Source organism: Moschus berezovskii, chromosome 1 (genome assembly GCF_049115385.1).
Source record: "Moschus berezovskii isolate FMDL1 chromosome 1, NW_MosBer_1.0, whole genome shotgun sequence".
Lineage (NCBI taxonomy): Eukaryota > Metazoa > Chordata > Mammalia > Artiodactyla > Moschidae > Moschus > Moschus berezovskii.
This window is the reverse complement of record NC_142460.1, coordinates 156,614,759-156,631,980: the sequence shown is the minus strand read 5'-3', so window position 1 is coordinate 156,631,980 and position 17,222 is coordinate 156,614,759. Positions and strand designations below refer to the sequence as shown.

At 42.3% G+C, this 17,222-nt stretch overlaps 1 protein-coding gene across 1 annotated transcript in view; it reads right to left on the bottom strand.

Annotated features, from left to right (window-relative positions):
• MSL2 (MSL complex subunit 2) overlaps positions 1–5,940 on the bottom strand; it is a 31,353-nt gene extending 25,413 nt beyond the window's left edge. The window contains exon 1 of the mRNA XM_055413283.2: positions 5,660–5,940. Coding sequence (XP_055269258.1) covers positions 5,660–5,801 — 142 coding nt within the window. The 5' untranslated portion in view covers positions 5,802–5,940. The remainder of the gene's footprint in view (positions 1–5,659) is intronic.
• Positions 5,941–17,222: the final 11,282 nt, after the last annotated feature.

The window sequence follows — 17,222 nt, the reverse complement described above, 5'->3', positions numbered from 1 at the left end:
GAATTATTATTCAGCCTTAAAAAGCAAAGAAATCCTGGCACTTCCCTGGTTGCCCAGTAGTAAAGATTGCGTGCTTCCAACACAAGGGGTAAGCCACTCCAGTACTCTTGCCTAGAAAATCCCATGGATGGAGGAGCCTTGGTAGGCTGCAGTCTGTGGGGTCGCTAAGGGTCGGACACGACTGAGCGACTTCACTTTCACTTTTCACTTTCACACATTGGAGAAGGAAATGGCAACCCACTCCAGTGTTCTTGCCTGGAGAATCCCAGGGACGGGTAAGCCTGGTGGGCTGCCGTCTATGGGGTCACACAGAGTCGGACACGACTGAAGTGACTTAGCAGCAGCAGCTACGCAAGGGGTATGGGTCTTATTCCTGGTTGGAGAACTACCATCCGACACATGCTGTGGTCAAAAGCTGGAAAGAAAATCTGATCCTTGAACCTTGAAGACGTTATGCTAAGTGAAATAAGCCAGTCCAAAAAAAGACAAATATAAGACTATATAATTCTACTTAAATCAGGAATCAGTGACAGCAGTCAAATTTAGAAAGACAGAAAGTACAGCGGTGATTACAAGGGGTTGGGGGGAAGAAAGAAAATAGTGGCTGCTTGTTAGGCATAGATTTGCAAGACCAAAAAAGTTGTGGAAACCTGTTCCACAACAATGTAAACATATTCAACACTACTGAACTGTACATTTAAAAATTGTTAACAGTCTTCCCTGGTGGTCCAATGATTAAGAAACCGCCTGCCAATGCAGAGGACACAAATTTGATCCCCAGTCTGAGAAGATTTCACATGTCTGGAGCAACTAACCCACACGCCGCAACCACTGAAGTCCACTCACCTGTAGCCCATTCTCCACAAGAGAAGACACCTCAATGAGAAGCCCACACACCGCAATGAAGACTAGCCCCTCAGTTTCAGTTCAGTCACTCAGTCATGTCCAACTCTTTGCGACCCCATGAACCGCAGCACTCCAGGCCTCCCTGTCCATCACCAGCTCCCGGAGTTCACTCAAACTCATGTCCATCTCATCCTCTGTCGTCCCCTTCTCCTCCTGCCCCAATCCCTCCCAACTCACCACAAATAAAGTCATGAGAAGCAACAAAGATCCAACACAGCCAAAAATTAACTTTTAATAAAAAGATTAAGGTGGTTAAGTTTTATATTTATATTATGTGCTTACGATAAAAAAATTGTACTACAGTGATTTTAGGTACAAGAAAAATTCAGTATCAAATGAACTCACACTTGAAACAAATATAAAATGTTAGTATAGGGACTTCCCTGGTAGTCCAGTGGCAAATCGTGCTCCCAATGCAGGAGACCCAGATTTGATCCCTGGTCAGGGAACTAGATCCCACAGGCCACAACTAAAGATCTCGCCTGTCTCAACGAAGATGGAAGATCCCACGGGCTGCACAGCCAAATAAATTAATTAAAATTTAAAAAATTAGTGTAATACTTACATTATACAAATGGCTTTTAATTCAGCCACTGTCTAAAAGATAGTTTAAGTCACTCCAGCCTACGTGTTCAAACTTCATTTTGGAAGATTCTTGCTATTTATAAATTGTTTACTCAGTCAAAAGACAAAGTATGTCTACTTCAAGAATCAGAATTCCAGAAATGAAAGAGATTCTTGAGATCATCTACTGCACTAATTCCAATGTGGTCCCACAAACAATGCCAAAATAAGAAAATAAGGAAAATGAAAGTCGTCTTTCATAAAGTGAAATCGATTTAAGGCATATACTTTATTCTGAGAGCACATCCTTCCTACTTTGAACCTTGTTCTGTTTAACGGTAATTTCATCCACTCAACAAGACTCATTGAGCCCGTAACTGTCAGGTGCAGGGCTACAGAGGTGACCAAGACCAGCAAGATTCTCACCCCTCAGGGAACCACCTAGCTTGTAATGCAGTGTAAGAGTAACAGGAGAAAGGAAAGATAGGGCTTGGTTTTTAAGACTGTAACATTCAAAACAAAAAGTTGGTCAGCCTATGCCAGTGGTACTATTCTCCAGCCCCTTTCTATTTTATAAATGAGAAACTGAATATCCAAAAGTTTCACAAGCCAAACCATTCCATTTCTAGAATTTAAAACATCAGGGAAATATTCATGTCCCTGAGTAGAGCTGTGACCATGATTAACTTACAGGACTCCAAATATGTCAGAGAGTAATATTTTTCCACTCATCTTGTCCTTCCAGTTCTAACAGTATTTGATTCTAACATATCAAATTTATTACACCATCTGAGAACTTAAAAGCTTAACAAAAAACTTAAAATCCTTAGAACTTATGAAGTCTCATGCCATCAAAAGTAAATTCTACCTACTTCAAGATAAATGACAAAATAATAAAGCTCAGCATTTATAACAAGGGGAAAAAACTAACACAAAATTAGTACCTGCAGTAATACTGTCTGGTCACTGTTTCTGTGGCCTAGAAACAACAATAACTCTCTATAGAGCATTGCTATCCCATTCACCAGAAGCTTCAGAAAGTTTAAACATTCAAAGCAACTGAAAAACAAGCAGCGATAATCAGCTTATTAACATTTCAAAGAACAATGATAACAAAACCTGTAGTTCCAGTGAATACTCAAGGTTTCACAATATTCACAAGGCCTTCCCTTATGGCTCAGCTGGTAAAAAAAATCCGCCTGCAATGCCAGAGGCCTGGGTTCAATCCCTGGGTTGGGAAGATCCCCAGGAGAAAGGAAAGGCTACCCACTCAAGTATTCTGGCCTGGAGAATTTCCATGAACTGTATAGCCCATGGGGTCGCAAAAAGTAGGACACCACTGAGCAACTTTCACTCACTCACAATATTTGAACTGATAGTTCAATCTCTCACTTCCCCCTACCTTTCTCTACCTCTCTTCAAGACCAGGATACTAAGCCAGACAGCAAGTCCACACACTTGTTCTCATGGGTTCAAAAGGCTTTCACCCCTTTAAAACAAACTCATATATAACAGATTTGGAGAAACAAAACTTAAAGAAGGCATAACTATCCCCTTCTGTACATAGAGGAAATATAGATGAAAAGTTAAAATAACTTGCCTAGACAGCAAGTAGCAAAGTTAGGATTTGTACCTAACTGCAAAGTTCATAGACCTTTTTTAACTCCCCACCTCCTCTCACTTTCTTCCTGTGAGTCTGTCATAAACACCTACATGCAAGTCACTGGATAGGAAAGAATGAAGCAGAAGAAACACAAAAATGTACAAAAACTTAATATTTACCCTAAGATAGAATGATTTTATATAAAAACTGCACTACAAGAGTTAAAAGTGCCTATGATTAGAACAAAGAATCCACTGAGGAGGGAGTTAGACCATACAGAATAGAAATATATTTTAGGTAGAAGGAACTTCAGAGTGCAAAGGTGGGGAAAAGAGGAGGAAGTCATAAGGTAAGTACCTTTGAAAAGACAAAAATATTAAACTGACTGAAATTATATATGAGGGAAGTTAAATACAAAGCTAAAAAGGTAGGACTGGGTCAGACACTGAAGGACCTATTGAAACTAACTTCCTATTTAAAGCACCAAGAGAATTAAACTTAGTTTTTACATATCTGTTTATCCTTATTAAGTAAAATTGCACATGCCCTGTTAATTGAAGTAACTACTTTTCAGCTAAGAAGAAAGGGTCTAGGATAGTATCTGGTACAAAAATGAAAAATGTTGGATCTGAATTCAAATAACAGATTTTTTTTTCCCATCTCGTGATAACCACAGACTTATATCCAAAGAGATAAGAGAAAAAAACTGAACCTACACCTATAATGCTGAAATTTTATGCCAGCTACTTAATTATAAAGGCAAAGTACCCACAAATCTCTTTCATAGAATGATGGGAAAGAGACGTTTGAAGAAAAAGGAATAATTACCAGGCCCCAATATCAGAAAAATTCCTTTTTGAGTTGTCAAACTGGTTTTAAAAAAAGGTTCTAATGTAGTTTTAATAACATTTTAAAAAATCCAGGTTAGACTCTAGAAAATGTTCAATTAGACCACAACTGTCCTGAAGCTACTGATAAGAAGCAAGCACCTACACTATTCAAAACTACCATTTCCCTCTTAGAGAGCTAAGTTCCCTCTATCTTGTAAAAAGGAGACCTACCAGATATTCAAGTGTTACCTGGATTATGACATCACTCTTTATTGCAGTTCTAGCAAGCCAGGATGGGCTGGCTTGTGCCCTCTACATTACCACAGTACCAATCCCCACTCCCAGAAAAGTTTGTGTAAAAAGTTGTTACAACAGCCCCATCTCCTCATTCCACGAACTATCAAAAGCTGTGAAGGCATTAAAAAAAAAAAGAGAGGGAGAATGAGGTGGGATAGACCGCTGAAATCAAGCAAATTCTTATATTTGTAAAATATGAGCAGAAAGGAAACTGTGAATCTAGCCCAAAGCTCTCATTTTACACGTTAAAAAACTGAGGTCTGGGGGCAGTTAACTGATTTACCCAGGGCAACTGCTTCTCTATAAAGGTGAAGTCTCCGTTACCAGTCACTGTAGCACTTAATCACATTCGAATACTGTTGCTGAAGTACCTGACGTGCAAAAAAAGAAAACCCTCTTCACCTTTTCTGCACCCTCCTCAGTGCTTTGCCCCAGAGCTATACAGAAAATGTTTAATCTCAAATGAATACTACTTCTCCCTTTAACCACTACAGTCGCAAAATTTCTCTTTAAGTGAAAGCCTGAAACGACTGAATTTCTCAAATTCTGACTAAACAAGTGGATCAACAAAACCTCATAAGTTTTGGAGAAATAAGAACGTGGAATATTACTATTTTGTTTTGGGTTTAACAGTTGTCCTTTCCTTTAAAGTTTTCAGTCTAGGTGTGTTTTTGAAAAATATATTTCAATCACTTCGATAATAATCACAAGTTATTACTATTTTTGAAATACGAATGTTAAGACAACTTCATCTCTCAAAAATAACTTGGAAAATATCCTGCCCAGCACGAACTAATAGTTCTTGAACAAAAACACCTAAAATCACTTTCTACCAAGCCACGATATAGTAAAGCCAAAGAAAACGTAATCCTGTAATAATCCCACCAGCTAAAAAGCACTTAGTACCATCAGTCTGCCCTGGATCATCGTTTACAGTCAAACTGTCAAAGCATTAGAAAAACCTGGGGGGTAAAGTTCCGCACCGAGTTCACCCGCTGTACCATCGTCCACACCTAACACGTTTGGAGAAATGCAAACACGCCACATGTACATGTTTAAACCAGGTTTAACCAAGGTAGGTGTTTTGTCACTTCTGTTATCGAAAGCGTCAAAAAAATATATATTTTTTTTAAGGCAGCAGCATGCATGATTTCCCCTCTTTCAGGGAAAAAAAAAAAGGCAACCCACCACCAGAAATGGTACAGAACTGACTTAAGGCGAATTAAACAGTTTTGAACATTGAGGCCGCCGTACAGGGCGGTTTAGAAGGTTCTGTCTCAAATGCCGGGCAAAAGTCCTCTGGCGAGTTTCAAAACTAAAGACCTTGCACTACCGCACAAATAACGAAAGCTTAATACAAACTACCCGGCCGTCAAACCGTTCCTGTTACCATCGCCCAGAGGTTGTTTTTTTTTTTTTTAAACCAGCATTGAAAAGGGAACAATAAAAAGCTTCTCACCGCAAACGCAGCACGAGAGGGACTGTCGGAAGTAAGGCAAGAGCCTGTTAATCTCTGTAAACGCCTTGGGGTCTCCGGGGTCGTAGTTGAGCACTAGGCGGCTCGCGGAAATGTAGAGAGCAGTAGCATTCACCGGGTTCATTGCAGACGCTTCGACACCGTTGGCTCCCGGGTGAAGAGAAATTCCGGATCCAACTTTGTAAGCAGACAGGGAACAACGGCGAGTTTGTAACAATTCGGAGGAAATCGGGGCAGAACCACTGGCCAAAGTAGTAACCAAAATCCGTACAAGTTTGTGGAGCTGAAGCAATCCTCCCACACATGGGGCCCTGGCGCCCCTCCTCCGTCCCTGAGACTTGCAGACCGAGTAGGAAAAAAAAAAGAGCGAGGGAGAAACCAGCGTTCGAGTTCGTCCCGGGCGGCCGCGGGGCGCACGGAGGCGGCGCTCAGTCTAGCCCCACGGCTCGGCGGGCGGCCTGCGCTCGAGCTGCATCCCTGGACGCGGAGGCACCTCCCGTGGTCGAGCTGGGCGGGCGCGGCAGCAGGCCCCGGCCCGGTCCGAGGGGCGGGCACGCTTCTCACGGGTTGCGGGGCCCTTACTCCATCACAGCGCCCGGCGCGGAGGCAGCGGCGACGGCAAGGACGGCAGCGCGGGCGTCGGCTTCCTGGTTCTAGTGCACCGAGCCGCGGCGGCGGCGGGCGTTGCTGCTGCGGCTGGCGGAGACCGCCGCCGCTCTCTCCATATCGGACGCGGGGCCCGGACTGAGCCTGGCTCTCCGCCCCGGCGGTTAGAGCCCGGCTGTTCCCTGAGGTGGCGAAGCGGGTAGGGGAGGCCCCCGCCCGAGAGGGGAGGGCCGGGGAGGAAGTGCGCGGGCCGCCGGCGGCGGGAGGGGGCGGGGAGCAGGCCCGGCCGGGCCGCGGCGGCGCCCCTCGCTCCTCAGTCGCTCACTCCGAGGTCACCAGGCGCAAGCGCCGCCCCCTCACTGCCCGGCCATCTTCTCCGCGCCACACACACGGACGCCTCCTCCGCCGAGCACCACGGCCGCCACCGCCCACGACGCCGGGCCGGCCGCGGCTGAGGCGAGCGCTCACGCCGACAGGCCCCGCCGCCGCCCAGCGCACACAGCGAGGCCCCGCCGCAGGCCCCTCCCCCCGTGCCTCGCCGTCCTCACCCCGACTCCACGCGCCACTCTAGCTCGGTAGGGCCCGGGCTGCTGCGGCCTTAATGGATCCCGCGGGCTGTGCGGCGCCTCAGGCCCTGCCGGCGACGACGACCGTTACCCCAACGGGCAAAGCCACTGTCATCCCCGAGACTCCCCCGCCGCCGTCGTCGCTAGCGCTCGCACGCATGCGCAGACCACATTCTCACCCCTCCCCCCGCCCTTTCCTTTCCCTTCGCTTCCCTTTTCCCCTGCTTCTCCTCTAAGAGCCCCCTTCACACCCTCCCAGAGCTACCGGCTCGCTCGGCGCATGCGCATTCCACTACCCAGCTCCGCCGCCTTTCGCCCTTACGCGTGCGCTTTGAGCGCCCACCCAGAAAACCGGATAAACACATCAGCCCGCTCACACCAGCCCCTCCCCGCTGCCAACCCACCCTGAGCTCACTGCGCATGCCTGACTCCACTTTTCCTGCTCTCTGTACCGAGCGTGCTCCTGGTGAACCGCCTGCTCTTCCCGCCCCTCCCCCCTGCGCTCTCAAATTCCCTCCTTGGCGTGTGGGCTGTGGTGAAACATTCGTTAGTTGACCCATCCTTCCCCACTGTGGGCTGTAGGCTTCCCGCACGACACGGCTTCCTCGGTGTCCGCCAACGCGGAGCCCCGGCTGGGTCGCGCCATGTGACGCTCCGCCCTGGCCCCACGCGGCCTCTCCTCGCCCGGGCTGACCGCGAGGTGAGGAGAAAGCGCCGCACCGCCCCAAGCCCCGCCCTCGCGGCCTTTCTCCTCGCGAGCTTCCAGACGGCCGAAAGGGCGCTGCCGCCGCTCTCCTGCAGCCGCCCGGCTCTGAAGGGAAGTGGCGAGCGACGTGGCTGCGCGCCCAGCGGGATTCGGGCGGCGTGGGCTCTTTGGGGGCCGCGTCCCGCGTCGACGGCACCCTGAGGCCTCTAAGGCCGGAGCAGGCCGTCTGTAGCGGTGGTGCCCGCAGCCACCCGTCAGGGCGGGCTCTTTCTCTAGAGCTTGGAGAACGACGGACGTGAGCAGCCCAGCCTTCCAGGGCACCCAGCTCGCCACTGGAATCCAATTGAACAACAAAACGAATCCCTTTTTCTGTCCTTTAACAGACCTCGCCCTCTGTATGAACAGATAAAGAACCCATGGTCCTGCTTTAGAACTCAAATCCTTGAAAGTATTACCTGTTTTTTAAAGTAAGTTTTGACCTTCTATTTTTGCAGGAGACCAAGGTCACTGAGATAAAAACAAAACCCTAATTTAACGTCTGACTCCCCTCCCCTCCAAAAGAACAAAACCGTCTTTAAAAATAGAAACAGCGTAGGAATCATTATCTCTGGATACACCAAAGCTCTTCAACATAACTTTTTGCGCTTAGTAAATGCTCTAAACATGTCTTCAAACGAAGATTTTATGACGTATGTAAATCTTTTCTGATAAAAACACTTTTGTTTTAGAGGCTTGCCACTTAAAGTAGAAATGAAGAGTTAAGATACCAAGAGAACCCGTATAACCTCTGATAAATTCCATTACCATTTGAGGACATACATTTTCTTTGGAAGCACTAGCATACTATTAGTACAAAGTGTTAAAAATACTCTTATTTTCCTAATTTTGTGAAACGAAGCTGTGCAAAATGTTTCTGGTCATCTTATCTAGAAAATGACAAATAGTTTATAAAATTCACTCTCTTTTAAAAAGCCTGGTCTTCCTTTTTTTCTTAAATAAGAAATCTTTTCTAAGCTCACCTTCAAATGAAACTGTTTCAATATACAGTTCTATTTTTATTCCAGACTCAAGTTCTTCTACAACACCAGGTTGTTCTTCCTCTGGAGAGTGAAATAATCAGCACTGTTTCCATTCAGACAGTACAAGTTAGCGGTCACCCTAGACAAGTGATTACTTGCAGGGCCTTCACCTTGCTGATTTTTGCATAAACGGATTTTTTTAAATCTCTTGAGATGTGCACATCAGATTAAGAATAATTCTATTAATGGTTCGTGTGTGTGAAAGAGAAAAAAGAGGCAGTTCTTCTTTAGCTTTTGAAATTGGTTGCAAATACTGATAGGCTATGGCACTCAGACGTAAATCATCTCCACGCTTAAATACATTCCTTGTATAATAACTATTTACTTGTTTGAAGTTTGCCTGAAAAGAAAACAAATGAACTGTTTATATTAAAAGAAGTACCTGGATCAAATATTTAGGAAAATTCATATGTAACTTAAATCTTAAACTATCAACTTAAGGTAATTTTTTTCGTATTTTGTGTTTATTATTTGGAAGTAAAACTGTTAAGGTTGCCAGATCTGACAAAAATACAAAATGAAAGTTTTAAAAATTACTTAACTTTTAATTTGAAAACAGTTTTGAATTTACAGAATTATTGCACAGATAGTACAGACAGTTCTCCTATATTCTACATTCAATCTCCTGTTAGTAACAGCTTAGTATTGTACATTTGTCACAATCAATGAACCAATAGTAATACATTATTATTAATTAAAATCCATATTTTATTCTTATTTCTTCAGTTTTCCCCTAATGTTGTTTTCTTGATCTGGGATGCCATCAAGGATAGCATGTCACATTTAGTCATGGCTCCTTAGACTCCTCTTGGCACTTAAATTTTCATTTCAGACAAACAACAAATACTTGTTTCCTTCTTATTATCGTTTTTCTGATCCATTTTTAATTAAAGCTCCCCTTTCCTGTCTTTCAAGTTTTCCAAGTGCTTACCTCTTTGATTGCATTTTTACAATAAGTGACAGTTGTTGGTTTAGCCCTGTCTTCTCCCTATTATGCTAGAAACATTTGAAGAGCAATTTTCTGCTCTTCTTTCTTTGCCTTTATCATCATTGATTGCCAAGCACAGGGTTTGACATATAATGGCTACTCAGTAATTGTTAAAATAATGATGAATTACTAGAAATGTGATAACGTAAGTAAACACCCCAGTACGGTGTGTGGTGAATAATAGGCATGGACAAATGTTTGCTTCCCCTTGGAGAAAAACATAAAATGTCTTATAAATTTAAAGATAGTTCTTACTTCAGCTTGATCAATGTCAATTCAAAGATCTTTAGTAAAGCCAGAGTGTGGATTGATTTGAAACACTAGGAATAATCAAACAAGTATTTATTGATAGTCATTTAGCACTTTGAGGACAATAAAATTAATGCAGAAGTAGTTGTAGTTATACTTTCAATGAACAACGATCAGGCTGGCAATAAGTCAAAGGAATTTTCTGAGGGGTTAAACCCTTTACAAAATTGTGAAAAAGTTTTTGCCTTCTTTACTCTTCCTATTTCACCCTCCTTCCTCTGCCTTCTCCTTCCAAAACCAAAATCTCTCTGGAAATGATATTCCCTCTCACACCTTCCCAGGATGCATTCTCCCTAACTGCCTAATATCTCTGCTCCAGTACTTTCTCTTTGGTAACCATTGGTTGTCTATGTCCCCCTCCCCAACCCAAATTTATTTACTTTTTATAATTTTATTTATTTATTTCCATTTTTGGTTGTGCTGGGTCTTTGCTGCATGCGGGGCCTTCTCTAGTTGCGGCAGGTGGGGGCTACTCTTTGTTGCCGTGCATGGGCTTCTCATTGGGGTGTCTTCTCTTGTTGTGAAACCCAGGCTCTAGGCACATGAGCTTCAATGGTTGGAGCACAGCATTTGTGGCTCAGGGCTTAGTTGCCCTGAAGCATGTGAAATCTTCCTGGACCAGGAATCAAACCCGTGTCCCCTGCCATTGGCAGGCAGATTCTTATCCACTGCACCACCAGAGAAATTCCCAACTTAAATTTATGTATATAAATCTTAACCTCCAATGTGATAGTATTAGAAGGTGGGGCTTTGGGAGATAATTAGGTCATGAGGATAAAGCCCTTATGAATGGGATTAGTGCCCTTATGAAAAGAACCCAAAAAAACTCTCTCATTCTGTCATGTGAGAATACAACAAGGACATAAGCCATCTTCAACCCAAAAGAGGGGCCTTGCCAGATGATCGTGCTGTCACCTTGATCTCACAGTTTCAACATCCAGAATTGTAGAAATAAATATTGTCTAAGCCACTAAGTTTTAGCTTATGGTTTTGTGTGACAGCAGCCTAGGCTCACTGAGACATCATCCCTACCAAATTTTAACAAGTGCTTCATCCACTGTTGTGGAAAGAAATCAATCCAACTAACCTCCATCTATGGAAAGTGATAATAGCTTAATATAACTCACAAGAAGTCTTTGAAGAGTGTCCAGAGCAGATATCACTTTATAAGGAACAGTAAGCCAGATGAACTTAAGCCCAGGGCTTAATCAAAACCAATCCTGCTCTTTCCATCCACTCCTTTCTGACTGTTACCAAACTTCATCTTCCATCTGCTGTTTTTTAGCTATGGTCATACCTATCTCCTCAAAAGTAGCCCCTCAATGAGACTTCCCTAGTGGTCCAGTGGCTAAGAATGCGTGCTCCCAATGCAGGGAGTCTGGGTTCAGTCACTGGTCAGGAAACTAGATCCCACATGCCACAACTAAAGATCCTGAGTGGTGCAGCTGAAGACCCAGCATGACCAAATAAATATTAAAAAAAAAAAAAAGTAGCCCTTCAAAAGACACATATCCCTTTGCATATCAATTTCTGTTATTTTTCAATGAATTTTTTTCCAAATCAATACATATACCCGTTCACTTCATCCAAAACATTTATTTAGCAAGTCCAGCACCTATTTATGTCTCAAATATTAAAATTGCCTTCAGTTTCTTCATCTCTAACTCTAGCCTAAGCAAAGCAGCTGCTTTATTGGTCATCTGACTAGCACAGTGCCAGACACATATTAAAGTACCCACTAAATGTTACTGTTTTTATTCCTTAAGACACTTTTAACACTATTCAAATGCCTATTAAATTTGTCCATTCATTTATGCAACCAACATTTATTGCCAGTTATATGCCAGGCATTCAAAATACAAAAATGAATAATTCAACAGTTTCCAGCCCTCAAAGAGTTCACAGTCTTATTGGGGTGGCAGCTATGTAAACAGCTAATTTATAATTCAGAGTGGTGAGGATTTAGGGATGCACTTGTTGCAAATCTAAAATATATTAGCAGATATTTCTGTTACACTATGGGTTAAACAAGCTTCTGTAGACTTCCCTGAGAGAATAGTTGCAATTATTCATAGCATTGTTTCTAAGGGAAAACGTGTTCTGCATTCCAAACAGTCAATTTAAAATTGAATTTTTGGAACACAGCCCATTTGTCCCTGGGGGCTTTCACGTGGCTGTTATCTAAGATCCCTGTTTGTCTTAGGACAATTTATATCTCTTTATAATTCCCACCTGTTCCATATGGCATATGGTACTACCTGAAGTTTGCTAGTATCAGGGCCACCAACTTACTGTACAGGGTTTAGCATTACATGATTGAGACAGTTCTCTAGTCAAGCAGGTTGAGTCAAGAAGGTAGGACTAAAAGAGGCTTAGTCCTAAATTTGATTGTTGAAAATTTTAGTATTAGGGAAGGTAGCAAGAAAATTGCTGCTATGTGAAATGAGAGAGGGAACTGCTTAGGGACAGGAAAAAAGGGATTTCAGAAATTGTTTCTAAAAGGGTATATCTCTTGGATAAAATGAGATCTGTAAAGATATCTTAGGAGACACTCCTGAACAATAAGGCTTAAAAAATGGTCTTTGAACCACGCAAGATCCTAAGGAGCCAAAGAACTCCTGAGAAAGAAGAACAAAGCAGGAGGCATCGCACTTCTTGATTTCAAGCTATACTATAAAGCTATAGTCATCAAAACAGTATAGTACTGGCATAAAAACAGACAACTAAACCAATGGAACAGAATCGAGAGCCAGGAAATAAACCTGAGCATATATGGTCAACTAATATTTGAAAAGGGGGCCAAGAATACTCTGGAAAAAAGACAAGTCTTTTTAATAAATTGTGCTGTGATAACTGGATACTCACATGTGAAAGAATGAAACTGAATTCATTTCTTACAACACTTAACTCAAAATGGATTAATGACTTAAATGTAAGACCGGAAACTGTGAAACTCCTAGAAGGAAGCATAGGAATAAAGCTCCTTCATATTGGTCTCAGCAATGATCTTTTGCAATATGACATCTAAGTGACAATCAACAGAAGCAAAATAAACAAGGGACTGTATCAAACTAAAAGGCTCTGCACAGAAAAAGAAACCATCAACAAACTGAAAAGACAGCCTGTGGGATGAGAAAAAATAATTGCAAACTATTTATCTGGTAAGGGTTTAACTATCCAAAATATTAAACGAACTTTTTTTTTATTGGAGGCTAATTACTTTACAATATTATATTGGTTGGTTTTGCCATACATTGACATGAATCCGCCCCGGGTGTACATGTGTTCCCCTTCTTGAACAACCCTCCCACCTCCCTCCTCCCCATATCCTCCCTCTGGGTCATCCCCGTGCACCAGCCCTGAGCATCCTGTATCATGCGTCGAACCTGGACTGGTGATTCATTTCACATATGATAATATACATGTTTCAATGCCATTCTCCCAAATCATCCCACTCTCACCCTCTCCCTCAGAGTCCCAAAGACTGTTCTATCCACCTGTGTCTCTTATATAACACAATAGAAAAAAATCCAATTTAAAAATGGGCAAAAAAATAAAAATAAAAATGGGCGTAGAACCTGAATAGATATTTCTCCAAATAAGATAGAAGGTCAGGAGGTACATGAAAAGATGCTCAACATCACTAGTCATTAGAGAAAATGCAAATTGAAACTACAATGATATATCACCTCAAATCTGTTAGAATGGCCACCATCAAAATGACAATAAATAACAAATGCTGGTGTGGATGTAAGGAAAAAAGGGAACCCAGATGCACTGTTGGTGGGATTCTAAATTTGTGCAGACACTGTGGAAAACAGTATGGAGGATCCTCGAAACATAAAAAATAGCACTACCATATGATCCAGCAATCCCACTTCTGGGAATACAGCCAAAGGAAATGAAAACACTAACTCAAAAAGATAACTGCACTTCCATGTTCACTGCAGCATTATTTACAGTAGCCAAGACATGAAAACAAGCTAACTGTCCGTCCATGGATAAATGGATGAATGGATAAAGAAGTCCTGGCATATATACAATGCAAAATTACTCAGCCGTTAAAAAAACAATAAGAAAATCCTAACTTTGTGACAACATGGATAGACCCTGAAGGCATTATGCTGAAGGCATTATGCTCTCTGTCTGAAATAAGTCAAACAGAGAGACAAATACTGTATGATCTCATTTATATGTGGAATCTGAAAATAAAAACTCAGAAAAAGATATCAGATTGTGGTTACTAGGGGTGATGGGTGGGAAGAGTATTGGAGAAACGTAGTCAAAAGGTACAAACTCTCAGTTATAAATAAGCTCTAGGGATGTAATGTACAATATGATGACTATAACTAACAGTGATATATAATAAATAGGAAACATGTTAAGAGAGTAAACCCTAAGATTTCTCATCATGGGGAGAAAATGTTTTCCTTTTTTTTATTTGTTTTTTCTTATTGTATCTTTGAGAAGATGAATGATAACTGAACCTATTGTAATCATTTCATGACATATGTAAATCAAACCATCTTGCTATATACTTTAAACTTACACAGTTATGTGTGTCAATGATTTCTCAATAAAATTAGAAAAACATGGTATTTGCAGCTTAAAGACAGAAAACAGGCTAAGAATGAAGATTTCTAACCTGTTTTATATATATATGTATGTATGTAAGAGGAGAGTGAAAAGGTTGGCTTGAAGCTCAACATTCAGAAAACAAAGATCATGGCATCTGGTCCCATCACTTCATGGTAAATAGATGGGGAAACAGTGGAAACAGTGTCAGACTTTATTTTTTGGGGCTCCAAAATCACTACAGATTCTGATTGCAGCTATGAAATTAAAAGACGCTTACTCCTTGGAAGGAAAGTTACGACCAACCTAGATAGTATATTAAAAAGCAGAGACATTACTTGGCCAACCAAGGTCCGTCTAGTCAAGGCTATGGTTTTTCTCATGGTCATGTATGGATGTGAGAGTTGGACTGTGAAGAAAGCTGATCGCCGAAGAATTGATGCTTTTGAACTGTGGTGTTGGAGAAGACTCTTGAGAGTTCCTTGGACTGCAAGGAGATCCAACCAGTCCATTCTAAAGGAGATCAATCCTGGGTGTTCATTGGAAGGACTGATGCTAAAGCTGAAACTCCAATACTTTGGCCACCTCATGCGACGAGTTGACTCACTCTACAATACTTTGGCCACCACATGCGACGAGTTGACTCACTGGAAAAGACTCTGATGCTGGGAAGGATTGGGGGCGGGAGGAGAAGGGGACGACAGAAAATGAGATGGCTGGATGGCATCACTGACTCAATGGACATGAGTTTGAGTGAACTCTGGGAGTTGGTGATGGACAGGGAGGCCTGGCGTGCTGTGATTCATGGGGTCGCAAAGAGTCGGACACGACTGAGTGACTGAACTGAACTGAACTGAATGCTGTACATCTGAAACTAAATTAACACAAATTGTAAATTAACTGTACTGCAATTAAAAAAAAAAAAGTTTAAAAAAGCTTTCTAACCTGAAGTTGAGCCAAACCTTGTTATTCCTGAGTTTTGGGGGGTGGCATGGGGTAGTGATATCAGTATGAAGAAATCTTTATTCCAGTATTTACTGTGTAGATTTGGGGAAAATATCCAAGCTCTCTGAGCCTTAGTCTTCTCATCTGTAAAATGGGAATAAAAATACTTACCTTAAAGGGTAATCATGGAGAGTCATATAGTCATCAAATGTAATTCTAACATAGGCACTATGAGTACACAGGTGAAAAAGACAGTATCAGGAGTTCCAGTCTACCAGCTAAGACAGAAATGAATATACAATTATAAAGCAATGAGACAAGTACTTCAATATGGTGCTGTAAAAACATGAGATTTAGGTCATACCTGACTGGTCTAGTGGTTTTCCCTACTTTCTTCAATTTAAGTCTGAATTTGGCAATAAGGAGTTCATGATCTGAGCCACAGTCAGCTCCTGGTCTTGTTTGTGCTGACTGTTTGGAGCTTCTCTATCTTCAGCTGTAAAGAATATAATCAATCTAAATTCAGTATTGACCATCTGGTGATGTCCATGTGTAGAGTCTTCTCTTGTGTTTTTGGAAGAGGGTGTTTGCTAAGACTAGTGCATTCTCTTGGCAAAACTCTATTAGCCTTTGCCCTGCTTCTTTTTGTATTCCAAGCCCAAATATTCCTGTTACTCCAAGTATCTCTTGACTTCCTACTTTTGCATTCCAGTCCACTATGATGAAAAGAAAATCTTTTTGGGGGGTTAGTTCTAGAAGGTCTTGTAGGTCATCATAGAACCATTCAACTTCAGCTTCTTTGGCATTAGTGGTTGGGGCATAGACTTGGATTACTGTGATATCGAATGGTTTGCCGTGGAGACGAACAGAGATCATTCTGTCATTTTTGAGACTGCACCCAATTACTGCATTTTGGATTCTTTTGTTGACTATGAGGGCTATTCCATTTCTTCTAAGGGATTCTTGCCCACAGTAGTAGATGTAATGGTCATCTGAATTAAATTTGCCCAGTCCGGTCCATTATAGTTCACTGATTCCTAAAATGTCAATGTTCACTCTTGCCACCTCCTGTTTGACCAGTTCCAATTTACCTTGATTCATGGACCTAATATTCCAGGTTCCTATGCAATATTGCTCTTTACAGCATCGGACTTTACTTCCATCACCAGTCACATCCACAGCTGGGTGTTGTTTTCATTTTAGCTCTGTCTCTTCATTCTTTCTGGAGTTATTTCTCCACTCTTCTCCAGTAGCGTATTGGGCACCTACCGACCTAGAGAGTTCATCTTTCAGTGTCATACCTTTTTGCTTTTTCATAGTGTTCATGGGGTTCTCAAGGCAAGAATACTGAAGTGGTTTGCCATTCCCTTCTCCAGTGGACCACGTTTTGTCAGAATTCAATATTATGACCCGTATGTCTTGGGTGACCCTACACGGCATGGCTCATAGTTTCACTGAATTAGACAAGGCTGTGATCCATATGGTCAGTCTGGTTAGTTTTCTGTGATCATGGTTTTCATTCTGTCTGCCCTTTGATGGATAAGTATAAGAGGCTTGTGGAAGCTTCCTGATGGAAGAGACTGACTGTAGAGGAATCTGGGTCTTGTTCTGATGAGTGGGGCCATGTTCAGTAAATCTTTAATCCAGTTTTCTATTGATGGGTAGGGCTATGTTCCCTCCTTACTGTTTGGCCTGAGGCCAAACTATGGCAGGGGTAATAACAATAATGTTGACCTCCTTCTGAAGGACTTATGTTCACACTGCTCTAGTC